Source organism: Corvus cornix, chromosome 9, assembly GCF_000738735.6.
Source record: "Corvus cornix cornix isolate S_Up_H32 chromosome 9, ASM73873v5, whole genome shotgun sequence".
NCBI lineage: Eukaryota > Metazoa > Chordata > Aves > Passeriformes > Corvidae > Corvus > Corvus cornix.
Genome location: NC_046339.1, coordinates 17,683,451 through 17,709,925, shown reverse-complemented (window position 1 = coordinate 17,709,925; position 26,475 = coordinate 17,683,451). Strand labels below are relative to the sequence as shown.

General features: G+C 46.7%; 2 protein-coding genes across 3 annotated transcripts in view; one reads left to right on the top strand and one right to left on the bottom strand.

Annotated features, from left to right (window-relative positions):
- Positions 1-17,415, top strand: part of SGPP2 (sphingosine-1-phosphate phosphatase 2) — a 33,306-nt gene extending 15,891 nt beyond the window's left edge. Inside the window, exons 3-5 of one of the 2 annotated variants that reach the window (XM_039557191.1) lie at positions 8,681-8,860; positions 11,030-11,119; positions 16,567-17,415. In XM_039557191.1, the coding sequence (XP_039413125.1) occupies positions 8,681-8,860; positions 11,030-11,119; positions 16,567-17,109 (813 nt within the window). In that variant the 3' untranslated portion in view covers positions 17,110-17,415. The remainder of the gene's footprint in view (positions 1-8,680; positions 8,861-11,029; positions 11,120-16,566) is intronic. The other variant, XM_039557192.1, reaches the window with a different exon arrangement.
- Positions 17,416-24,600: 7,185 nt separating this feature from the next.
- FARSB (phenylalanyl-tRNA synthetase subunit beta) overlaps positions 24,601-26,475 on the bottom strand; it is a 37,117-nt gene continuing 35,242 nt past the window's right edge. Inside the window, exon 17 of the mRNA XM_039557025.1 lies at positions 24,601-24,880. Within this exon, the coding sequence (XP_039412959.1) occupies positions 24,729-24,880 (152 nt within the window). The 3' untranslated portion in view covers positions 24,601-24,728. The remainder of the gene's footprint in view (positions 24,881-26,475) is intronic.

The following is a 26,475-nucleotide window of genomic DNA, read 5'->3' as shown; positions in this document are numbered from 1 at the left end:
AAAGGAGCTGGTATCAAAGGGAGAACTCTAAGAGAAAGGTAGCAGTAATTCCCCTTTAAAGGGCATGCTCAGGATCTGGAGAGGTTGTTGGTGAAGCTCTTCAACAGGGAGAGAGAGTGGACCAGCAATGACTTTTTCAAGAGCCTGGTGCAAAGCACACGGGTACATTGGGAACACGGTTGGCAGGGACGATGGTGACAGAAAGGGTGACACCACTGGCCAGGAGAAGTGGCCTTATCTGGGAGCTCTGGAGAAACAGAAGTGGTGCTGAGGGTGGTACTTTTTATGCTGTTTCCCACTTAAACCTGTGAGTTTCTGCTGCAAGTTGGAAATGACAATATCAGTGTCCTGGGATGAATCAGGGGAGTTTCTTCCCTTAAAAATTAAAGCAGCACTAATGCTGTTTACAAAGCCTTCCTGCCATCTTATCTGTAATAGTTTATGCGGAGCCAGTCACCTCCATTTGAGAAAGGTAATTTCAAATTGGAGCAGGGCCAGGGATGATTAAAGAACAGACTATTTTCTGAGCAGAGACTGAAAGCTTGAATAAATCTCTAGCAAAATGAAGTTGGAGAGAGGATGGGGCTGGCTGCAAAAACCATGGGAAGGAAGGAGCTTCTTAAAATGAAAGTACAGTCACAAGAAGAAACATGCATAAGGCAGTCATAAATAATTTCAGTTGAAGCCAAAGGTTGTGAAATAGCTCTAGAAGGGTGAAGGTCAGTAAGAAAAATTATAAAGAGTATGTTTCAGCAGCAGTAGAGGGGTGGACTTGGAACCCTGGAATGTCTTCTCCCTGGGTCCTCAAAGCCAGTTGCCTGTGCTTTTCTGTTCAGGTGGATGGCTGTGGGAAATGCTGACTGTTGTTGCATCCAGATGCTCTGGCAGCTTAAAAGCAGCATGTTGTGCTTCCATGGTGCCCTGCCTCGGAGGATTCAGAGTATATATGCAGGCTTTACCTTTGTGGACAGATGGAGGAAATGTATGAAATCTCTGGGCAAGGTGCTGAGTCAGCAATGAGGGTACCCTGGTGTCTTTGCTTCTCTTCTCCAGCAATTTGAAATCAAACTCTTGAAACTGCACAGGCGAGGCTTTGATGCCTGTGACTCTTTCAATTTCAGCCAGAAAGTGCAGAGACAAAAAATAGCTTTCACACAGGCCCTAAAAGTACTTTAAATATACTCCACATCTCAGCTCAAGAGGTAAAAGATCACTTTGTTTTTGTTTGTTTGGTTTTTACTTTTTACTCTGCTTCAGGTTTAAAAGCTTTATTTTGGTGTGGAATTTCAAAGGCAGAGACCTGGAAAAAAACTTACTGTTTCAGTTTGCTATTCAGCATGCCTGGAAATCTCATTTTCTGGTTGTGTGGGTTTTTTTTTTCTGCAGGCCACACCTCCTTATAGCCTATAAAACTTCAATTTATGCAATATAAATAAAAGCTGGCCAGCCTGGGCTTTGTCGGGCAGGTGTGGAAGCTTTTGGCATGTGACAGTGATAAGCTGCTGACTCAGGGGTAGGTGGCACCTCTGAAGGAAGGCAGAGTTTGGGTGTCTGGTCATGCCAGGCTGTGCACACCTCTTGGGGCTCCCTGAGCAGCACTGGGTGGGGACATCTTCAGCAAGTCTGGGAAGGTCCTGGGTCTGAATCCATAGTAGTTTAGCTTCCCATCTTGCTTTTCAGAACAACAGTTTTCTAAAGGCTGTCAGCACTTAGTTACTCAGCAACGATGAGCTCTGAACTCCCTCTCAGGGTAACCAGGAGTTTCCTAATCAGCAGGAGTTTACCTGCAATTGCGGTGCCACTGATATTGCTGTGCAGTGATTGAAAACACACTTGGAAGCAAACTTTGGGTTTAACAATTCTTATGTATTTGTTAGTTTTAGTGCTTTTGCAACATTCCACTGGAACAAGCCTGGAACTCCTGATAAACACAGTCACTTGAAAGCCAAGCTCTTTAAAGCACCAAATGTTGCACTGCACAAGAACATGTAAAACTGTATTCAGGCACATAAGTAACTACATGTCAGAATACAAAAATAAATGGTGTATGCAAGCTGATAAAGTGTTGATTGAAAGGGAATTTTGCAAGAGCTGGTAGCTGTACTCCACCCTTGAAGAAAAAGTGCCAAAAAGGCTTTCATAACTGAGACAAACTGTGAATCATTTAAGGTGAAGTCTAAATTGGAAACCTTTTGTATTTCAGTAGAACTTTTAGGTGTAACAGTTTGCCAGTTTTAGATGTTAGATGACAAACCAGATCAGTACTTTTGCCTGCTACCAGGAGCCTGGACCCAAATTTCTTTCTCTAAGCCTGTTACAAGATAGTTAACTACCTTATAGTTTTGTCTAAAGGCTTCTTTTAAAGACAGAGTGCATGTGTTACAGTGTTGGCTGGTTCTGCTTCTGGAGGCTCAAGGTTCTACTAATCTTGTTCTGGTGTTGTGTTTCTGAAGCGTGAATTAAAACCAAGTCCTCCCTCCTTACGTGTGTGTGCGTGTGTGTGTGTATAAGTATACATATATAACTTTTTTAGGAAGCTGTCCATGCTGTCTCTTCCTCTCCCTGCCTCCTGCTGCCCCTTGCTGTGATGTGAATACTGTGCTGCTTGTGGTGGGCTGGAGACCTACTTGCTGGCTTTGCTGCTTCCATCGTGGCTGAGACAACCCAAGGATTTGAGCATCCCACCAGCTGAATGCGACCTTGAATGTCCCATTGATCCCAGCCAAACCCTTGGTATATGTGAAAAGTTCCTGTGCAGCCAGCACAAGGTTGGTGTATTTTCTGGAAAACAGTAACCATGCTGGAAATGGCAGGCCCTGGAGCTCTCAGAGCCAGCTACCCTCTCCCACAAGGTGTGTGTGCCTCGAGGAAGATCCCAGCCTGGCTGCTGCTGTTGGCACATGGGGAGGAGCCGGGTGCTTTAGGAGGGGACAGGGAGCAGGATGCAATCTGAGAGTGGCTTAGGGCCCCCAGGCTGGGAGTGCCTGCCCTGCAGGGCTTCCTCCAGCTGGGCTGCTACCAGGGCAAGGGGCCAACGGTGCTGCTCAGTGACTTTCATGGTGTGCCTTCCTGAAGCCAAGCCTTAGTTCCTGACATTGACTTGGGGGTAGGAGGAGTATCTCCACAAGAACACGCTCTTCCTTGCCCTGCTCCTCTTTCACTCTGAAGCAAGTGATGCTTGAGAGACACAGTCACAGCTAGTATCTGCTGCAGTGTTTATCTGGTCACTTAACTTGGGGGATGCTGAGAATAGAACAGTGCAGCCTGGATGCTTGGCTTAATTTCTGTATGGTAAATCAAAGTCACACCTGCCTCGGCAACCACATACAGTCTTTGCTTCTGCTTGACTAATCTGCAAATACTGGTTTATTAATAGTGCATCCTTCTTTTTTTTCTCCAGTATGCTTGGTCACTCCTATCAGTGCATGGTGCTTGTGAAAAAACCCCAAAGTAACATCACTTTCAAACTGTAAATTTCCTTTCTGGGAAGATGACATAGTACTGCAGGCCAGGGTTTCTAGAGCCAGATTACACAGTTTCTATTTTACAGCTAAACCAGCAGATTCAAAGTCAGGCTGCCACACTGTGAGTCTCGGGGAAGTTGTTGTCAAAGCTATTTGACTGTGTGTCTTCTCTAGAATTTTGTCTTGTCCTTTTAATAGATCAATAATGAGAATTAGGAGAGCTGTAAAATCAGAAGTAGAAAACAAATATGATCTGGTTTCCTGCTGTTAGCTGAAATATTACAGGATACAAAAAGAATTGTTCCTCCTGATCTTTTTATGCCTGTGGGAGGGTCAGGTGTGTCCATCCCATGCAGAGGTTGTGGCAGGGGAGGAATGATGGAGGATGTCCACACACAGCACACCTGCAGCACTAAGCCTGTTTCCTCAGTCCTGTCAGGCTCGGGGTCTGGGCAGCTGCCACAGGAATGTTCCACAGGGGAAATTGCACCCTGCAGCACCGGTGCCATACCTTGGCATAGGGAACTGGCTTGGCTGTGTCTGTCTGCTCCATGTGTGTCTGCACTGTTATGGTAAATCTGCTTTTGGAGCTCTTGCTTCCTGTCACAGTAGTGCTGCGTGAGAGGAGTGAGGGGAAACCATTGCAAATGCCAGGCAACACCTGCAGGCGAGAAAATCCTCCTCTTAGATGGTTGATTTAGACACCAGAGGTATGGGAATGTCAGGGAAACAGGTCACTTCATGGTGCTCGGAGGGAGGGGAGCAGCCCCTCACCACAAACGGAGCTTCTGTAGATGTTGGAACAAATGAATTGGTATTCACACCTGTGTGGATGTTAATGCCTCAAATTTGGTTCTATGATTGTTCACTAAAGCAAGATCTGTTAAAACACAAAGACTTGTCTTGTTTATCCTGATGCAAAGGCTCAGGTGAGGAAGTATTTTTGGAGATAGACCATATATATGACTCAGAGCAAATCTCAGAAAAGACTACAGAGGCTGTCTTGCTGCTATAGCAACTGCCAATTGCCTTTGTGTAGTAAAATGTAATACCGTTGGCCCAAAGTGCCAATAAAGCCTTGCCTTTCCTTCACCTGGAGTCCTGGCTATTGCCCTCAGCACAGGCCAGCCCAGCTATAGTGGTAGGCACCAGAGTTTGAGGAAGGTCTTGATTCTAAGGTGCTTATAGTTTTGGGGGGGTTTTATTGCTGATTACATTTGTTGCAAGGATTTAACCCGTAATCATTTCAGAATGATTTTCATTGCATTGGGAAGGCATGGATGTGCATGAGAGAAGGGTGGGGTGGGCACGGCTAGGTCAGTCCCACTGGAGCTGCTCCTGCCCTGCTCCTGCCCTGCCCCGTGGCACAGGGCTGTCCCCAGGGAGGGCACCCCACTGCCCACCGCACGCAGGTCTGGCAGATGCGCTGTTTGCTTTGCCGTGCTGTGAGCAAGGAGCCCGAGCAGAGCCTGGGCGGTGCCGTGCTCCTCCAGCCCCCGGAGCCCGAGCAGAGCCTGGGCGGTGTCGAGCTCCTCCAGCCCCTGGAGCCCGCACGGAGCCTGGGCAGTGCCGTGCGCCTGCAGCCGCTGTGAGCAGCCCGTGGGGTGCAGGTGACACAGAGCACCACCTGTGCTGGGTGGGCTTTAGCAATGTGCACCTGCCATCATTCTCCTCTCGGGAAGCCTGCCAGTTCATCTGGTGGGGGGTGTTTTACCCCACCCACAACTGCTGCTTCTGCCAAATAATCCAGGACAATTGGTGTAAAGTTACGTGCACGGTACCCAGGTAAACTAAAGACAAAGGTCTGGTGCTTCAGAGATCAGCGCTTGGTCTGAGCATATTCTGGAGTCCCCGTCGTGTTTTATGGAGGTTGTCTCATCTCTCCTTACTGTCTATACAATGTGTTTTTAAAACTTAGAAGGGTCAGAGTTAATTAGGGGTGTCAGGAAGGGGAGTGTGTTGTGAGGATGCCTGGTATTTTCGCTTACCCATCCCACCTCCAGCATTCAGTCTGTTTTTTCACCATCAGAGGAGTCCTAGCATAGCCTTCATTTTTGAGATGACTCATTTCCTTTTCTGCAATGCTCTTATGTTCTAGTGCTAATAATACTTCCACAAGTGGAAGTCATTATTATAGAGGACTGCTGATAAACTGGTCATCCTACCTTGCCTCTCAGATGGTATCACAAGTGGCAGACTCAATGTTTTATGTTCTGCCCGAGAGAGTAATTTTTCTTTCAACCCTGGAATTTAATTAACTTAGAAACATGTGCCTGCATCCATTTGGAAACTGATGGCATTAACTAAATAAACCCACACAGTAGGTTTTTAAAAGACGTTTGTTCCCTGAGCCTTTGTTTACTGTGAGCAGTCTGGGGCAGGCTGTTCACTGTCTCCTCTGTGCTGTGTGTGTCTGTAGGAGCAGCCAGGTGTGTGCCGCCTGCTGCTGATAATAAGGCAGTAACGTGATTCATATGATGAGGGATAAAGGCTGCAAAGTCACCAGCAGTCACTTTTCCTGGCTCTGGTGCTGACTGTAAGTCTAGCACTCTCTGACATGTGCTGTGCTGTAGAGAGAAGGATGAAGGAATGTGACTGGCTTTTTCCTGGACTTGTGAATCCTGCCATCTTTCTTTTAACATGAAGCCCTTTTTTAAATGGCTGATGGGAGAGAGAGAGATGCAGTGTGTCTGGTGACAAATGTGGCAGTGGGTGATTGTGTTGCTGTTCCAGCAGATGGCTAACACCAGTATGGGAAGGATGTTATTTTAAGCCCCCTCCTCTGCTGGTGGAAGCATGAGAAGCAGAAGAGCGAGCCGTCTCACACAGCAACTGAGCTTTCATGATAGACACCAGTTAACCTGATCTTTGTATTAAAAAAAAAAAAGAAAAGGAAAAAGGTTTGCTTTGTTTTAAAGAGCCTCCTCCGCCTATGTCTAGCTACATTATTGTAGCAGGTTTGGTTTGTAACCAGGCAGAAACACCAATTTAGTGTAGTGGCTTGGTCCAAAATACTCATTACTATTTACCTTCTGTGAGATAAGAATTAGGAGAAAAGCAAAGCAGGCACCAAGAATATAAAGAATATAAAGAAGTTTATTAATAGACCTAAAATAAGGAAAAAGAAAAGGGGGGGAAAAAAAATCATACCACACCTTCAGAACTCTTCTCCTCCCCCCACCTTTCTCCCTTTTCCCACTGACAATGTAAAAAGACAACCCTTGAGATGTTCAGTCTGTTTACCACTTCCATAATAACCTTGTTCAGTTCATTTAGGAAGAGGAGTCTCTCTTGCCCATGCTATGAAAACATTAACACAACGAGGCAGCTGCCCGGGTTGGTTCTCTGCTCGCATGTGAGTCCCTTCCCACAACTTGCAGCTTTTCCCACAACTGCTTTCGAGGGTCCACTCTTGAATTACTGGGGTACAATTTTAAGGTTGAGCCGTTCAGGAACAAAAGTTCTCTTCACCCATCTCTGGGAGCATTTAACCTCTAAGAACAGAGGCCCTTCTCCTTCCCTGGGAGCAAAGGGTCTTCCTCATCTTCATCTCTAGGACTATCTCTGGGAGCATCTCTAGGAACTGAGGTCTTCTCCTCTTCCATTTGGAGCAAAAGTCCTCATCACTTCCATCTCTCCCTGTTCAAACTTCTCATCAAATTACAGCTGCTTCAGCATCTGCTTATCTCAGCACAAGTGCTTTTGCTCACAAGTACAAGCTGAATGGTCCACCCCCCATGCCTTCATGAAATTACAACGGGTACTCTGATACATCATAGCTTTACAACAGAATTTCAGCTTTAAGCATCTCCTCTTTCTTCTCCCTCAGGTTTTCAGCTCTTCACAGCACTAAAAGGAATGTGGCTTATTGCTGTTGGTTACATGATCTTTTGCCGGACAGCGGTGCAGCTTTCAGCCGGATCTTGGCCGCACTGGAGAGGGGGAGCTGAGCCTCTCCAGCTGCCCACAGCAGGGATGTGGGGGGGTTCCACAGGTGGAACAGGCCCCATCGGCTCCAGGATGGCCGTGGCCTGGCCCGGCCGGAGCAGGGCCTGGGCTGGGCCCGCCGGCCCCCACATGGGGCCCGCAGCCACCTGTCCCAGCACTGGAAACGAGAGCGCTCTGCCTGGGGTTTGTCTATTCTTAAGTGTGGATCACAGAGGCAGTCACAATTTTAAGTGGCTTAAAAAATTGTCCATATTCAAACTGGCCATCTGATAGGTTCTGTCAGGTCACAGAAGAAGCTGTAAGCACCCCTTTGCAAAAACATCACTTCTGAGACTATGCTTTGCTAACCCATGACAATTATCTAAAGGGGGAGGAGGGTTACAACAGAAAGCAAATACATCCTACAGGACAGCCTGGCTAACTTTTCTCAGATCTTGCCACTGTGGATGCTGAGAGCCTGCTGCCTTCAGGAAGAGGGTGCTAAGGAGCCAAGGATGTCCTGGGCATGGCTGGATGGGCAGCACCTCTCAGGGATACTGGATAGCATTGCCTCTTGCCTCTACTTCCCTTGCTGACCTGAGAATGCAACACTTCCCCCAAAAGTACCGTGTTGCTGTGCTTGGGAGCTAATTAATGGAGCCCTCGCTTAAGCCTCTGGTGTCCCAGGCAGGGAATAAAAGCCCTTTACTGGGGAGTTAGGCAGGAGAACTGGTACCTCATGTTGCTTGTCCAGTTTTCCCTCTGCTGCCTCTGCAACAATGCCGAGGTTGTCATTTAATAACCACAGAGGTGGTGCATCCCAGCAGGGCTCCTGCAGCACCTGGTGCAGTGGGAGCTGCTGGGAATAGGGGAGCTGGTGCTGGACACAGCTGGGCAAGGCAGTGATTCAAAGGTGGGGGTGGAAAAATTTCTCTTACAACAGTTTTCTTATAGGAGAGGGGTTGGGAGGGTTAGGGAGGAAACTTAAACTTCTCTGGCATGGGGTGGGAGCCAGCTGTCTGTCTCACACTGTCCTGTGTTGCTGAATCTCATCAGCCAACCCTCCTCTTGGTCCCACTTCTGCTCAGGTTACCACACAGTGCAGCAAAACCACTGCTTCCTTCACTGACTGAGCTAATGGAAACCCCTTTAATAATTCAGGGGATAAATTCTGCACTTGGAGGGGTGGATTCTGCAGGAAAAAGCACTGAAATGCAGGTGGTTCTTGGGTGGGCTGCATGGGGATTGCCTGTGCTGACTGACAGCCCTGTGGCCTTGCCTGTCCCCAGATAGTGATGTACATAGGCCAGGTCTCCAAGGACATCCTGAAGTGGCCTCGGCCCCTGTCACCACCTGTTGTGAAGCTGGAGATGAGGACGAATGCAGAGTATGGGATGCCGTCCACCCACGCCATGGCAGCTACAGCCATCTCCTTCTCCTTTTTCATTGCAACCACAAACCAGTACAAGGTAGGGGGTACAAAAAGAAAACAAAAGAAGAAAAAGAAAATATATTAAAAAAAAAAAAAGCGTGTCTGCTTCCAGTAAGCCACATAAAGCTTGCAAATCCAAAGCTGTTGCCACTTCCAGAGGAGCTCTGCATTTATTTTCACAGATGCGTATTCTTTTCTGTGCTTACCTGTGGCTGGTCAATTACAGACACAGAAAAAAATTTAGTGGAAATATCCTTTCTTTTGCACAGACTCCTCTCGGAGCTGCTGTCAGGCTGCACTGCCCTGCTGTGGTGTGGTGGGTCCACTGTGTTTTTGCACGTGGGGTGACCGTGGAGGGAAGGTGCCAGCATTTTGTGCTCACCCCATGCCCACCAAGTCAATGCTGCACGTTGGGACATGCTGGCTCCCAGGGCAACCAAAGGAGCTCTGTGTCACCTGGTTTCTGTATGAAAGGAAAAGCATCCTTGGAAATCCCCTGGCCTTTGCCTGGGTTAGACTAACAGCACACAGCATGACTGGAAAGCCTGCTGTCAGAGAAATAACAGCAACTTCGCTGCACTGGAGCTGTGGGCTGCTTGGGGAAGTCTCATTTTTCCTCACCATCTTTCTAAGAGGTTTATTTCCTGAAAACTCATTTCTCCATGATGATTATTTTCATTCTGTTTTATGAATCCAAGCATGTGTTTCCTGTCCTCTAGCAATAATAACTTCCTGGCTGCATTGTATTTAACAATGTTTCTTAGCCCCCTTAAGGAATAAACCCATATAACCAAGAGGGCTCCTGCTCCCTGTGTGGTAACTGGTCAGAGCAGCTTGACAGTGGAATGGGGACAAGGAGCCATAAGAGGGAATATTTATCAGTCCTGGAAGGCCAGATCCTCCCATGTGTCAGAGCTTCCAAGAAGACCTGGTCAGCATCACCTTCTCCTCCTCAATCTGCAGGTGCCCAGTGGGACATGCAGCTCTTCACAGGCTGTCTTGTGCTTCTTGGAAACTGCCACGAAACAATAAAGCTGCTGTCAAATAATTAAATTGTTTAATTGCCTCTATTAAGATGAAAAAATCTCCCAGTACATTATGCTGCTATCTTCTCAAGCTGCCCTAATCATCAATTACTGATCTGGACTAGCTCCCAGGCTGCCTGCTGAGGGAGGAGTCAAGTGGGTGTAAGTGCTCCAAAGGCTTAGAGAAATCAGGAAAATTAGTGTTTTACGAACTGGGAGCGATATCTGCAGCTGGGTCTGAGCTGTCTATTCAGGGGGCTGGAGTATGCTGGGGGAAAGGGTCAGAAGAGAGTTGTTACGCTTAGAATTTCCACAGAAGCATTTTTGTGCTGATCTGTGGCCACCCTGGCCAGTCGTCAGCTTCTGGCAGAAGATGGAGACTTTGTGTCAAATTGGATGAATTAATTGCATTTGTTTATATTTTGAGTTGGTTTATTTTTTTACAAAAGATCTCCCTTATGGACTGAAAGGAGCCCAGCAGCCCACTCAGTTTCAGGATTTGAATGAGTGCATTAAGGGCTAATATGTTAAGCTTATTCTTTACCAAATAGGTTTTTTTTTCCTTTTTAAATGTTGATTTATTTAAATGCATCTTTCCATGTTTGTAGGCTACTCAGAGAGGGCATTAAGCAAAAACACCTTCATAAGATGACTAAATCTTTAAGTGTCACAGGGAAGAGCAGTCCTGACTGCTCTAATAGCTGGACTGTGGTTTCAGCCCAGACATTGATTCTCCCCACTCAGCCCACGGCTCGAGGACTATTGATCACACTTCTGGTCAGACTCCGCAGCTGTCACAATCCCCTTGGCTGAGCTGAGACTGCAGTGCTACCTCAGGCATGGCTTGTACAGCATGCTGTGCCTTTTTTCTTAAGCTCTTTAACACTAACATGGTTTTTGCAGATAGGTATTGTAGGTAACAATTCTGCAAATACCATCTATTTCCCATACTTCCCCACACTGAGACCAGATCTTCCAAAAGCAGGCACCACAGCTAATGAAATGACCTTCTAGCAGGGTTGCATGTTGACTGGGGCGGGGGGGGAGGTGTCTTGTCTCAGGTCACGTTAATCTCTTGGGGAAAGTACAACTCAGGAGCCGCTTCTCGCATGAGATCCTTATGTCAGTCCAACTGCTTGGTGTAATGTGTGTATTTAACTTATTTTTTTCCCTTTTCACAGTATCCATTCGAGCTTGGCCTGGTAGCAGCGTTTGTGTTTTCAACGTTGGTGTGTCTGAGCAGGCTCTACACAGGGATGCACACAGTCCTGGTAAGGATGTGCCTCCAGCTCTGCTTTCCTACAGCAACTCCCATCTCCCACTCTTCAAGTGATACATGACGTGCCTTGGTCTGCCCCTACAAGAGTAGATGAGTTGTGCCACTGAATTTCAGGCTGAGCATTCAAAGGAGCTGTGAGGAAACCCTCGGGCTATTGATATTTGAGTCCGCAGGAAGTTTATAGCATGGGGAGGCTGCGGTGTGCGTGGGCTGAGGAGCCGGGTGAGGTCAGGGTGGCATCTCAGTTGGAGCTCTCCATTTCGAAATTTTAATTGCGAGGAATGCACTTGGGCAACTGACGCTGCTCCTTAGCTAAGCCCTTTGTGCAATAGTATCACTGTTTTCAGCGAGAAATGCTCGGGGCTGGTTTAGACTGGGAGTGCCGGGGAGGAATTGCAGGTTGGTGAGTCACAAGTGAGCTGCCCTGGAGGGGCTGGGCAGCAGCAGGTCTCCTGTCACCATACAGGCACAAGGCACTTAAAAATATTATGACAAGTTTCTTGTTTTCAGCCGGAAGGAAATTAATTCTTAAGGGACTGAGATGCACAAATACTTTGAAAATAATCATAAAATATCGGTGACTTTATATGATAGACTTGCTGGGCACAGTTGCTTAGAGACATCAGTCCTGCTTTAGGAACAGATTTCAGTGTGCCTGTGATAGCTGGTTCTTTCCTGACAAGAGGAAACTTTATTGATTTGTTATATATAGTGGTCAAAAGGGTGGCCCAGCTTCCCAAGTATGGACAAAAACTCCTGGCTATTTCCCCACAGGAGTTTGATATGTGTTGTTAGTTGCATATGCATAAAAAATTGAATCTTTTTTACTAAGTAATAATTAGGTTTGTAATGAGACTTGATAACTGTAAGAAAGGGAGCCCTCATGAGATTAAGGTTAGCTATAAAATATAGCCTGACCTTCCCTTTCAGGCCCAGTGGATCAAAACAATATCTTACATCGAAGATGCAGACACCCTTTCTTTGCTACTGACATTAAGTCAATCAGTAAAAATTCTTTGCATACTTCTCTTGCTGGCCATCATAATGAAAAACCCCTCTAAATTGAGATGGATTTTAGGGTAAAGAAGAAAAAGTCCTTTGTGCTTTTGACATGATAGGAAAGAGCTGTAAAATAAAATTTAAAAAAAGCTTCTTAGCTGAAGTGTGAGCAATGCTGCCTCTCAAAAGGGCAAAAGTCCTTGGCTGGGGTCTTCACCTCATGTGTGCCATGGTGAGGATGGAGCTGGGGAAAGGCCAGAGGGGTTGCCACATGCAACCCCTCTCTCTGCAGCAGCAGCTTGTCACCCACAATGACGGGCTCTGCTGTCCCACCTGCAGTGATGGTTCTTTGGGGAAGAATTGCAGTTCAGAGCTGTTTCTGACCTTTTGTGGGATGGGTCCTGCCCTGAGCTGTGATGTCATAGGGCTAAGGCACAGCAGTGCCCAGCCAAGCCATTGGCTCAAGGAGCCTCTGGATATTTAACTGAGGCCTTAAAAGAAAGAATATAATTATGTATTAAGTGGTCATAGCATTTTAATAAAGCAAAGAAATGGGTAACAAATATCCATGGACTTGGTGTAACTGATTTTTCCTGTTTGAGGTACCAGAGGAGGAGTGACAAGGACAGTTGCATTGTGCTTTCCTGCAGCTCTGTTGCAGAAGCTCATCTGCTGTAGTCTCAGCTCTACAAATCTGTCTGCATTTCAGCACTGCTGGCCTTGCTTTTGAACGAGGAATGGTATCAGAAAGCACAGTCATGTCAGTAGAAGAGATGTTACCATTAAAGACTTTCTGGGGAGACAGTCAGCTGCTATGGGGAGCTATCTGCATCCTTCCAGCTGTACCAGAGCTCAGGGAAAAGGGGTGTCAGTAATGCACTTGCACTGCTGACAGGTAATTTAGTTACAACTACCCTTCTCCACCACCTCAACATCAGAATATCCTGTGTGTGTGTAAAAACAGGGGAAAGGCAGAGTCCTTTCTTTTAGGTCTTAAATGATGGAGTCTGAGGACCTGGTAAAGAGGGGATCTGGAGTTACCTGGAAAAGGCAAAGTAAAAAAAAGTAAAAATTTGGACACATTTTGAAGCAGTGAATCTGTGGGTTTTTACAGGTTATTTTTGAGAAACAAAAAAACAATTGGAGACGATATGACTGGTAGTTGTTGTTTGCTTTCTTTCCCCAGAGAGCCGTATTTTAGAAAATATTACTTTGCTTTCCATTTAAAACATTGGCCCAATTTTTGGTCCCTGCCTCAATGCAGTGAACAAGTTTTCCTATCTCACAGCTGCTGGAGCCATTCCCTCCAGAGCTACAACTGATGTGAGAACCTCACTGGCACTGCAGCTACCCTGAGTTACAAGCAATAATGCCCTGTGCTGGCCAGCATGGTCGCTTTTTTGCCCCTGAGATATACCCATTCCGTGTTGATGCATTTATTGCTGGAGGTAGTGTTCTGGAGCTCCCACCCTGCCCCTTTGACGGGCTGTATTTCAGGCTTTTTCACGCTACCATTAATCCTGAAATTATCTTAAATATTTTAAAGCTGATAAACACACAGCGCATTCACAGTACTTCACACGCTGTGTAGTACAGTCCTTGGGGGATGAAATAAAGTAACCCTTAGGAGTGGAAACCAAGTAAGATATTTCTGTTTAGGAGAGTGAACAGTGTCTCACACTAAATGAAAATGTAGAGGAACTTAAAAAAACGCAGAATAGGAAAAGTGTTATTTTTGCTTGGATTGGCAATATCAGGGAAGCAGATATTTGGCACTGTGTGGGAGCAGAGCTGAGCTGCATAGCAGCGGAGGGGCTTTAGGGGAGGTAGACGGAGTCTGGGGAGGACTCATCTGTGCTGAGGCAGCTGGAGCATCCCAGCAGGGCAACAGGAGGTTTTAAGTTTTGCTGGTAGTACTGCACCTTGAGCAAAATCCCGTGCCTGCCTTTATTTAAAAATTCCTTGATAATTGCAGGCTTGGCGAGACGCTAATCTGTTTACACAGGCAGACAGGCAAGAATGTGCTTCCTGGGAGTGCTAAAGCAGCTCCACCCCCGGGGAAAACTCAGGTCCTGCTCCGGGGGACACAGCAGGGAGAGTCCACAAAAGCAGCTTTTCTCGCAGAAATCAGAGCCATCTTTCCTCTTCCCATCTTCTCCTTAGTTTAGCAGGCAAGGGGGGAAATAATTCATTCTGCACTGCTAAATGTAGGTGTTGTTGTGGATCTTGCCCACTTCCTCTGGGTGTTCAAAAGATCAAACCTGCCCATGCACATCAGGACTGAAAGGAGTCACCACAGACAGCCATGGCATGTGCTGAGCTCTCCAGCAGCTTCTAGTGAGGAATTTCCAAAATGAGAAGCCCACATATTGGTGGATAGGGGAAAAAACAGAATAAACCACTGGCCTCCAAACTTTTTTGTTCAGTAAAAAAAATCTGAATATGCACCCCCTATACATATGTATATATATATTTACTTACAAATTGTATACATGTACTACTGTACCAATACATACATTATAAAACACATACAAAATATACTCTAATAAACATAAGATAAGGATGAAATAAGCACTACTTTTAAAAAATGCGTATATGTTGTTTTACTGATGAGTGGTGCAGAAAGTATGTTCTCCCCCCAGCCCAAAGGGTTGCCTGGTGCACCCAGTTTGGAGACCACCGGTACAGTGCCACTGGTCAGGGGCAGAGCTGATTGTCTGGGTCCTGCTTGAAACCTCTAGGAGCCATGTTACTGTACTGGGGCTGAATGGGAGGATAATAAAGTTCAGAAAACTCTAACCAGGTTTGTAGGTAGGGACTGTTTGGAGCTGGGTTAGGAACTGCTGCAGTCAAATCTGACTAAATCTGGGTAAACCTGAGCAAAGTTTTCATGAGGGAATATTAATGTTTGGTTACATTTCTTTAATTGAAACAGAAAAGCATGTGAACAGCTTTTGAGTTTTGCTCCTTGATCACCTTGATCAACTGTATCAAGGACTTTTTCTTCTAACATGAGGTGGACAAACAGCTGGGTGGGAAATGGAGGTACAGAGCGGGGATGGGATTTCTGAGCATTGGTGCTGGGAGCAGCCCTCAGCTCTTTTGTGTTGAGGCAGTTACTTAGTGTTGGGCCAAAACATGTTTTGTGTGTAAAGGTATAATCTAAGAATTGATATCAAAACATGAATTACTGTGAAACATTGACACATAATGGTATTTTACATACTAGACAAGTTTGTGTATTCCCATGGCTAGCCTCATGTTTTGGATGAAGGAATAAATGGAAATTTGTATTAGGAATATGCACAATGGCTGTAGGACTTGCTTAAAACCAAATGTTCTGTGAATCTAATGCACGTTGTAAACAGCTGAAGTTCAGCCACACAGTAGTCATGCATTTACCAGAAAGTCATTAAATATTTCTGTTGTGAAAAAGTCCCCTCATTCCTGCCTAGCTCAAAGTGAAGTTCACATAAATAATTTTCAGACTGTGACCAAGCATGGTAGTAGTCAGCTGCCATGACTCGTAAAAAAGATACAATCTTAGAAGAGGACATTCCTGTCTGTGACTAACTTCAGCTTTTGCAGAGCATTTTGTGCTGTTCTAACACTGCTGCCTCTTGTGACACTGGAAGGGCAGCGTGGGGAAACTTGTTTTATTGTTTTTTACCTGGCTGCTCTCATACAGATGGCTTTTGTTAGGGGTTACCTCCTGTCTCCTTTCTCAGCTTTGTGGCTGACAACAATCAAGTTCTCAAAACACCTTATTTGCCTCTGTTAATAAATTAGGGTTTAACTATGTGCTTGCTTTGGGCACTGTACTGGAAACCGGATTTCAGAGACTTGGGCAACAAATTTCTCCTTGCTGTATCCCTGCCTGGAGGTGCCTCCCTCCCACTGCTGGCAGAAACCATGGCACATGCACCATGTCCCACAGCTCTGCACTTTCCATCCCTGGAGCTTGTGTTCCTGGGATGGGAACCTGTCTCTGACAAAGGACAGCATCTTCCCCTTTATGCAAAGCAAGCAAGGGATAATCACACTGATGTGATGAAATCGCTTGTAGGGTTATGGGAGGGAAAGGGTTTGTGTGAAGGCAGCTCACTGCAATATTGTCCCTGAGATGGAGTTGTGCAGGTGCCTTTTCTGAGGTGGAGAATTGGTGGGGAATGCCCTCAAAACATGAGAGCAGATGAGGAGGAGAATGTGTGTCCACAGACACATGCTTATGCATAAGCTAAGGTTAGGTTCATGGACTGTCACGTTTTATTTAGCACAGGCTTCAGGTTGTCCCTGCATGGAGGTAATGGCATCACTGAATTCAGGGCGTTCCTCCACTACTGGGCCCCACCAATGCAGATACTGGTCTTTTATGATCACCCAAATACCCAGTTTACCTTCCAGATCTCACAAAGCCTATTAAATGTGATTTATTTACAGGATGTGATCGGTGGAGCACTGATTTCGGCTGTGCTGCTCATGCTCTTGTATCCTGCATGGGACACGATAGATCACTTGCTCTTAACCAGCCCCTTCTGCCCACTGTTTTCCATAGTTGTGCCTCTTGTCTTATGTTACAACTACCCCAAACTAGACTATTACAGCCCTACCAGGGGAGACACCACTACTATCTTAGGAGCAGCAGCTGGAGCAACTGTGGGATTTTGGTTAAACAACCAGTATGCTGCTCCAGCCTACACCAGCAAAAGTTTTCAGCCTGGATTTCCTCTGGTCACCAGTACCATGGTGCTCGTGCTAGCCAGGTTCTTCGTAGGGATCTTGGTTGTCCTGCTGACACGCTGGGTCATGAAGAGCGTGGTCCTTGGCTTGCTGGGCTATCGGTACAAGTTCCCCATCCGTGACCTGGAAGCCCAGAGACGCCTGGAAGTGGAAGTGCCCTATAAGTTTGTGACGTACTCCACCGTTGGCTTCACAGCCACCGTGATTGTGCCGCTGCTGCATGAGCTGCTGGGACTGATGTGAGCACAGCTCCTCCTCACCGAGCCACCTGCGGCACCCGTGCTTCGGGGACACAATAACTCAGTCCAGGCTGGTGCCTTGACCGAAAAGTGTTTTGTGCCTTTCTGCACTGGTGTGGTGGGTTTCGCTCTGGCTGGATGCCGGGTGCTCACCAAAGCTGCTCTATCACTCCCCTCTCTCCAGGGAGAGAAAGTATAATGAGAGGATCATGGCTCGAGACAAGGGCAGGGGGAGATCACTCAGCAGTTTTACTGTCACAGGCAAAACAGACTCGACTTGGGGAAATGTTTAATTTATTACCAAATTAATCAGAATAGGATAATAAGAAATAAAACCAAACATTAAAACTACCTTCCACCTACCCCTCCCTTCTTTCTAGGCCCAATTTCCCTCCTGAATTCTCTACCTCCTCCCACCCACCATCACAGGGGGATGGGAATGGAGGTTACAGTCAGTTCATCATTGCTTCTGCTGCTCCTTCCTCCTCAGGGATAGGACTCCTCACACTCCTCCCCTGCTCCAGCGTGGGATCCCTCCCAGACAAGACAGCTCTCCAAAAACATCTCCAAAGTGAATTTTTCCCATGGGCTACAGTTCTTCATCCAGCATGTGTCCGCTGAGGGGTCACAAGTCCCACCCAGGAGCCTGTTCTAGTGTGGACTTCTCACACCCTTCTTATGGCATTACCCTGCTCCAGTGTGGGGTCCTCCACTGATTGCAGGTGGATCTCCATTCCCCATGGACCTCCATGGGCTGCAGGGGCACAGCTACCTCTCCATGGGCTGCACCATGGGCTGCACCATGGGCTGCAGGGGAGTCTCTGCTCTGGCACCCAGAGCACCTCTTCCTCTTCCTTCTGTGGTCTTGGTGTCTGCAGAGTTGTTTCCCTCCCGTACCTTCACTCCTCTCTCTGCCTGCAGCGGAGCAGGTTTTTCCTCCCATCTTAACTGTTATCCCAGAGGTGCTGCTACTGTCACAGATGGGCTCAGTGGATCTGTCTGGGAGCTGGCTGGCATTGGTTCTGTTGGACACATTGGTTCTGGCACCTTCTGAGAGAAGCAATGCTTGTAGCTCCCCCCCGCCACTACCATGCCCTTGCCACACAAACCCAAAATAACTGACCTGAAATATCTGACCTGGAAGAGTCCTGGGAAGGCCTGTGCACAGATAACTTTGGGTTAGAAATCACCGACCCCACTGTGTCCCCACTGTGTCCCATAACTAGACACACTTCCCCCAGGCAACTGAAAATGACAAGCACACAGCCAAAATGCCGGCCAGAGCAGCAGCAATGGCTGGTTTCCTGTGGAGTTGGGGTTGCTGGGGAGCAGGCCTGTACCTGCTCAGCTGAGGGCTGCTCCTGAAGCAGCAGAGCAAGCTAAGGAAAGGCTCAGGTTTGGGGCATCGGGGAAAAAGCAGCTGGTGGGGTGGGGAGAGAGGTGTCCAGCCAAGAGCAAAGTGCCATCGTTGGGCAGAGCTCATAGTGTCTTCTGATAGCACTGCCAGACCAGGCTAGTTCTGTGGGGATGGTTTTACTCATTATTACAATAAAAAAAAAAAAAAACAAAAACCACAAAATGTAAAAGAGAAGGAAAATCTAACATAAAATGTTTAATGTGCTTTGCAACAAAGTTACCTTGGATATTAATAAGAAAGCCTCCACTAAAGGATACTTTGCCTACAAACAACTGAGCAGAGTTATTACCACAGCATTCCGGCTTGAACTCAGACTGTTTAACTCTGATTTAGTTTTCCTGGCTAGGGCAAAGGAAAAAGTCCTTCCTGTCGTGCAGAGGTGACAAGTAGCGTCCATAAACTGCGTTGTGGAAGGAGCTGAGTAGTGACTCTGGTGACTACAGCGCATGGCAATGATAAGATGCCATCATTTTCTGCTGCTGCACAGCATTACAGTTGGTCTTCCATGCATCCTGCAACACTTGCAGAATAGCAGGGCGGCATGTCCATAGGAAGGTCGTCCCTATAACTCAGGCCGCTTATTTAAAACAGAATATATCAGCTGTTGGACCAATGAGCTGTTGAGAAATACAGCATTGAACGTGGTCTTCTTGGCTAGGAAAATGTACCGTGCTATTGCTGCAGAGCTTCAAGTATGGCCCCCGTGCCTTGCCTGGCAGAATGTACAGTGAGAGCCAGCTTTTTAACCATGTCCACTTGCCTTCCTGGCTGCGAGAAAAATGAACCTGAAGAATGTAAAGGAGGTGCTTTGCCATCCATTGACTGCTTGGATAAACATAATCAATTCCAAAACTGTGGCTGGGAGTTCTGTCTGAGGAGAGCAAGGTGTGCATGTGAAAGAGCTGCACCACTTTAAACCCAGGCTATCAATCTCCAGAAGAAACGCAGGCAGAAATTTTAACCAGTTTTAGATTTGCTCAGGCTGTGGATAAACTGTTTCATAACAGGTTGTGTGGACTTTACACATGCATGCAAACAGCTCCAGCGAGCCTTTCAGCAGGGCACATGCCCGCTCACACCTGCCCCTAGGTGAGTGCTGAATGTGAGCCACCATAGCCGTGGGGTTCCATCCTCAGCCTCTCTCCCTCCTGTCACAGAAGCGCTGCCATCAGGTTTAAAACACCTTTAAACCCCTTGTGCTAAGAGTGCTGCATGACACACAGGTGCAGTGCACAACCAGAGCCCTGAGGAGGGGCCATATCACAAAATTGAGAAAAAAACTTAGCAGCAAGCTGAGTGTTTAAGCTGGGGATTGGAATTACTCCTGAGAAAGGCACAGTTTGACAGGGAAATTCATGCAGCTTTATGTGTAAAATTTCTGTTCTGATTCACAGCTATTTTATGCTATGAAGATTTTATAAAATATATATAAATGCTGCACAAGTATTTTTATAGTATTCACTTGCATGTGATTCATGCAAAAAATGCAAATTCTATTTCGTTCAAATTTTAAAATAAACCTATTTTGCAGAGTTTGGTGTCTGTCTGTTCATTTTGCATCCTCTATTGATACTTGTAAATGACTGATGTAAAGGCAATGAGTCCCAGGTAAAAGAGCTTCCCAAGTGCAAGCACCCACCCCACTATTTGTTACAACCCTTGCAAATGGAAATGAGTGAGTTGCATGTAATTGGTGCTGGGGGACTTTTGGCCACTGGAATCTCCTTCACCTGCAATATCTACTTCTAGTAGACTAAACAGTTAACTGAAAGCCAGTTTAACATGTGCAAAGATAGCATGACAACTCATGAACTGCAGAATATTTTGCATTAGTTGAGGTACCTAACAAGGTTTTGTGGTCAAAATGTGTGTTTGAAACCAGGTAGGGCCACATCCTCCCCTCAGCATCATATCCTGCCCACAGCTGATCAGGGTGAGCCCAATTGCTGCAGCATCCCTGGGCCAGCTGGGTTAGGCAGGTGTGTCAGCTGGGCTCTGTGCTGAGGTTGTGCTCATGGGATGCTCACAGGACCACAGACACGCCTGCAGGGCCAGGCTTGGAGAGGCAAGTCTTCTGACAAGGTGAGACACATCACCCTTTCTGTAGTTCATTAACCTGAAGCACCAGCTCCTCATTACAGATCTCTGTGTGTCTTTGCTGTCTTTGGAAATGCTCCCCACCTCTTCATCCCTGCAGTGAAGATGCCTCTGCATTTCCAGGGTGGTGGTAGAGAATGAGGTTTTGTGGTGGGTTTGCTGGCCATGTTCTGTACTTTGTAACACAAAGGCTCCAACTGAATCCTCTCAAGTAAGCACGCTTGCATTTTAGACTAAAACACTGCTTTTGATGTGAATGGAGTGGGAGGTAACTTCCAGAGTATCACAGCCTGGGCCGTTCTCTTCTCAGTACTGTCTGTGCTGTCTGTCCTGGTCCAGCGCTACAGCTCTCCGTCCTGTGCCTGCCCACAGCCGGAGGGGTGATGCAAGACAATCCAAGTTTCCTTTGTTATGCTGTCAAGAGGGATGTAGCAGGCACCCCACTCTTAGCTTAGTCAGCTCTGTCCTGCCTGGAGACTGCCCTCTCCTGGCCTGCTTACTTTGCAAATCGCTTTCTGGGCATGTGGTGCCAACCCAGGCTTCCTCCTGTCTGGGGCATCTCTGTGTGCTGGTGGCCCAGTGCAGAACCAGCTACTCTGTCAGACGCCACAAGGCTATTGCACTTTTTGGCAGGGATTAGGAACCAAAGCAGCAAGCACTGAATTTCCCTGCTTTAATTTTCCAGCAGTAACTTTGTCATGACCCCAGTCTCCTAACCCATCCAAGTTCCTATGCAAAATTGCAAGCAAGCTTGTGCCTTGCTTTTCTGGATACAGTTGATGTAATCTAGGGAACAGAAGAAAACAGTCTCAGTTTCAGTTTTGACCCTTCTCAGCTGCGTTACAAGGAAGAGTTAGAAAACATGGGTGCCTCTCTGAACAGGGTGGACGTGCAGCTGGGCAGTGGGTGGGATCTTGCACAGTTGCTAAGCCATGAGTAAAGGAAGGCCCTTGCTTGCTGCCAGTTCCTGCTCCTGTCAGATCTTCCCCTGCTGTCTCACTGTCTTCCCACCTTCCCACTGTCCCACGGCCACCCCGCTGCCACCCCACCCTGGCAGCAGGCTCGGTTTCAAGGTCACCGGGCGGTCAGAGGTGTCGCGTGTGCCAGGCCATGATCCCCTGGCAACCTCCTGGCAGCGCTTTTGCTCAGCCTATTCCATACTCACCTGCCAAACCAAGGATGATTTAAATTTCAAGCAAGCACAGTGCCAGCCTGGAGATGGAAACAGTCCCAGGCATCACCTTTCCATAAACACCCTTGTGCAATAGCAAGGGTGACCTGCAGGCATCGGGGCCTGTGCCGGGAGCTGCAGCCAGGCTGGCTCAGGGTTCTGCTCTTTGGAAAATCACCACCAAAGCACAGCAAGGACAAAACCAGAGCTCGTGTCCAGCAGAATGAACCCAGCAATCACCCAGACAGCACACTAAACCACCTCTGATCTCTCTGTCACCAGCTCTCCAGCCTTTTCTGCTTGTGTTCAGATCTCCAGCAATGACCCATTACCCACAGGCAGCAGGAGCAGGCCAAAAGTAATCCATAATCGCGGAGCAGTAGTTAAAAATCCCACTTCCAACTCTTGTCTAAAAAGAAAACCCAAGTTCAAAAGATGTTAAAAAACTGCTCAGAAGTCCCTACCAGCAGCAAAGGTTTCCTTTGCCAGAGCCCATGGCTACAGCAAAGGATGAAAGCAAATTTCAGTGCTCACAGTGGCTGGCTCCAGCATGAAGCTGTGTGATAACTACCTCAAGTACTGCACACAGCTATGAGCAGGCTGTAAATACCACATAATTGCTTTGGAGCTATGAAAGACAAAGCCTCGCAATAAATACACCAGACTTATATGAAGTGTCCCACTCATCAGGAATCACAGTTAATCCTGAGCACAGCACTACAGCAGAGCTTGAATTTCATTGCAAGGCTGCTGGCACCACAGTTAACTGGAGGGGTCAGGGACTCTGAAGAGGCTTTTTAACCATTTTCTTGATTCTCATTGTCTACTTCTAGCAAGTAATGGTACCTACCTGGGACAAAGCTCGTGTTTTTGGAGCATTTAGCTGCCAATGCAGGAGCAAATGGTATGAAAAAGAAGAGATCCCTAAAAGCCTCACACACATGCCACCACAGCTCAAGCCCTTAGTCTCAGCTTAATCTAGTTTTTAAACTCAAAGGACAGCTAAATTCTCAGGAGAACTGGGACACACAAAGAGTTAGAAAATCTTGTGCAGAGAAATATATTTAGTGCACACAGATATGCCTGCACTCTGCTGCAATGCAAATCTGCCTTATTGTCGTCCTAATCCCCATGCATGACACACCAATAAACAGGGGGGGTTAATACTTTCCATCTGCGTTACACATTGCTTCCCACACTGTAAGCCTGCCTGGTTACAGTTGTGTGGGCATTGTGGAGAGAGAGATCCTGCAAACGCCAAGCTGCCTAATCTCTTGGGAGGTTTAAAATGTAAGCTGCAGTTTTCTCACTCTCCGTGGGCACCGGAGTCAGTCATGCAACGTATGGCGATAGCTATATTCTCATTTCACGTCTGTCATGCAGAGATAATTAAAATCTACACTTCCATCTGAGGGGAACCATAGGGTTTCCAGATGGGTAACTGTAGTGCATTTTTCATACTGAATTATCACTTGCACCAAAAAGCATTGCCTGTTGCCTTCCCACCTGTTGAGATTATTGATGGGGCTGCCATTGAAAAGCCCTTGTGGGCCCAGTGATAGGGGTCTGTGCAGCTCGTAAAACTACAAGCTTACCTCACCACTGCACATCCTTCTGCTCAGTGGGGCAGTCATTGTGACACCCTTCTCCAGCAACTCCCAGATGTCCACTCCTGGACAGGCCCCTCCTGGGATCAGGGTCCATCTGGCTCTCACAGCAGAAAGAAGCCACAGTGCATAGGCCTAATACAAAATACTGGTGGCTGTTAGCCAGCAGCATTAGCAATGGTTATAATATTGCAAAGGAGGGACAGCCAGCCCCACAAGCCAGCCAGTCAAGAGCTGCTGCAGTGTACTGAGCTGACCACCCACTTGGTGACATTCCTGCAGAAAGGAAGGATCGGGCATCACTGTGCTGGATGGAGCGTCTCAGTTTAACAGAGAGCAGAGGCACAATGCACCAAGCTGTGACACAACTGCTGCCAGAAAGCCACCTAGAAGGAAAAGCCTGATCCATGAGAGGTTCTCATGTACTGGCAGGGGCAGAACTGCCAGAAAAAGAACCCTGCCCAAAAGCTGCGTGGTCCTGCTACACAGCTGGGGTCCAGAAAGCCCTGGTGGGGCTGGGCGTGCAGCAGGCCCACGCTCACTTCTGCAGACAAACATGCCAGCCTTAGGCAGACAAAGGCTTTGATAGTTTTCTGCTCCTCATGCAAAAGACCACTGGCATATGCTCTTAAATGCATTTCCCCATTTGGTTTGGAGCTTCAAAAACCGCCAGGCTGACATCAACAATGGAAAAAGTTTAATTCCACCCCCTCCCCTTTCTGAATTTAGAATGATAAAGGACCAACAGTTATGTCTGGAGCAGGGAAGCAGATATTACACACATCTTGCTTACAAAATAGCTCTGGTTTTCATGAAACAAGTTTATTTTCCTCCCCCAGCCATTGATGAGCACATGACAACCGTACAGAATAAAAGCTCAACTCCTTAGTTCTGCTCACATTCACTCAACATTTGCTCTAATCAATTATCTTATTTCATGCAATAAGAAAAGAATGAGATTCCTGTTATGCAGCCATAATCAGTTACAGTATGAAGCTGTGTCTGTGGAACGTTTCTGATTTTGAAAACTAATCATGTGCTCTGCCATTACATTTCTCTTGTAAAGCACTGGGCTTTGACCCAACTCGTTTCTTCCCCCCTGCCCTTTGAAAACATTGAGGGCACAGCCTAGTCCGAGATCCCACATTCCTTCCCTGCAGAAGCCAGCCAGATCGCACTGTAAAGAACACATTTACTCACGGAGACAGGATCTGTTTTTCTGGTTTATTGGAACATAAAAGCATAAGTGGATGTCCCCTGGGAGGCAGACAAAAGAGGAGAGGGTGCTGCATGTGACAGTGGACGGCTGTCGGAGGATAAAAGTCACATCTTCACACGAAGGGCTCAATATTGATCTCCAGAGCAGAGCACGGCATGGTGAGCTCAAACTTGGTGATAACATCAGGGTGTACGACTCCAAGTTTCCCAATGCTTTGACCTTTGGCAAAGACCTCAGCACAGCGACCAGGAAAGAAAGCAGTGCCTGTAAAGAAAGAGAGAAAAATCAATATTTCTTTGGGCCAGAGGAGTCAATAGGCATTTAACATGCAGAACAAAGCTCTCAGTATTAAACTGTTCTCTGGGATGAGATGCTAAGAAGGGGCTCTCACTTTCTTGCATTAAGAGTTGTCATGATTGATAGAGAATGAGAAAACACTAAGTTAAAAATAAAATGTAAAGCCCAAAGCGTGGGCATTTTTCACACTCCAATTGTTTTGACTAAATTCCTCCTGCAATGGAAATTAGCACAGCTGAGTCAGAGGGCTACTGAAATGAAGAACCTTTGCAGCCTTTAGGCTATTTAACATCTGAATGTCTCCCACCTTAGTCTGTTTAAAGAAATAAAGCTTGCTGTCATCTAGAGGGTAAGTAGGCATGTCACCCTAGATTGCCTGTCACATAATTAAAAACAACCTGCATTCCTCATCTGGAGAAGAACTTTTTAAGCAGTTTCCCATACACCATAAAACTGTGAAACAATGAATACTCAAAGGAAAGCAAAGACCATCTTCCTCTCACCTCAAACCAAGTCCCAATATTTAAATGTTACATGGAAGTTTTTCTTCTAAAAAATTAAAATTAGTTAAATTTGCCATGAAGAACTTGGAGCAGCTGTGCAGACTTTTTCATGTAAAGCCTTTCTACCTGGGAATTTCCCTGTGTGTGGTGGCTCTACCAGCAGTGTGTTCAAGCTTGTCTAGAGCAGCTACACTTGCACTGTTTTGGCCTCTGTCCTGAGGTGAGTGGCATTTTTACCTGACAGCCTTTCTAAAGACAAACGCAAACCAAGCCAGCAAGTTGCTCCTTCTGAAAGCACCACTTTCCTAAGGAGTGTGAGGAAGCAAGGCACCATCTGTGGGACATTCAGTGAGCGGTGCTGCAGGCAATGCTGTGATATCAAAGGGGGAAAGGGGAGAGCATGAAACAATGCCACTGCATCCTACAGATTCTGAATCCTCAGAAAGCTCCTCCACCCTGTTTTTAATGCTGCTGCCTTCGGTGTCCTCTGCAAAAGGATCACAAGAGTTCCCAGCAACTTACTCTCTGGTTGCTCCAAATGCTACTTAAGGTTCAGGATCAGCCCAGGACATTTTACTGTGTGTACAAGGAGCTACTTAAAAAGGCAATAAGGGTCCAAATGAACCTCAAACCTCAGGAACATTTCCATGAGACTCTTATCACTAGTGGTCAATCCCAGAGATATATTCTCTGTTAGTTCTCCAGTGGAAATAATTCATTTAAGAAGTGTTTCCCATGAGGTTTGTAGTTGTAACTTGCAGCTACAAGAACAGCAATTAGGTCTTTTTCTTGCCCAAGTTGCTGCATGTGCAAATTAACTTCAATGTCCACTTCAATTTTGGCTACCTTGTGAAATCTGACCACAGTAGTAAATGACCACAGTAACATTACTTAAAGGCTGTTTTAAAAAATATTCAGAAGCAGAATCTTTTAAGTTATCCAGTTCCAGTCCTAGCTACAAGCACAAACCAACTACTTACAATGGATGTACAACAGTGACATTACCTCAGCCTGGATGCTACTGGCACGTGACTCCAGCCAAAGAGACACTTGCCACTG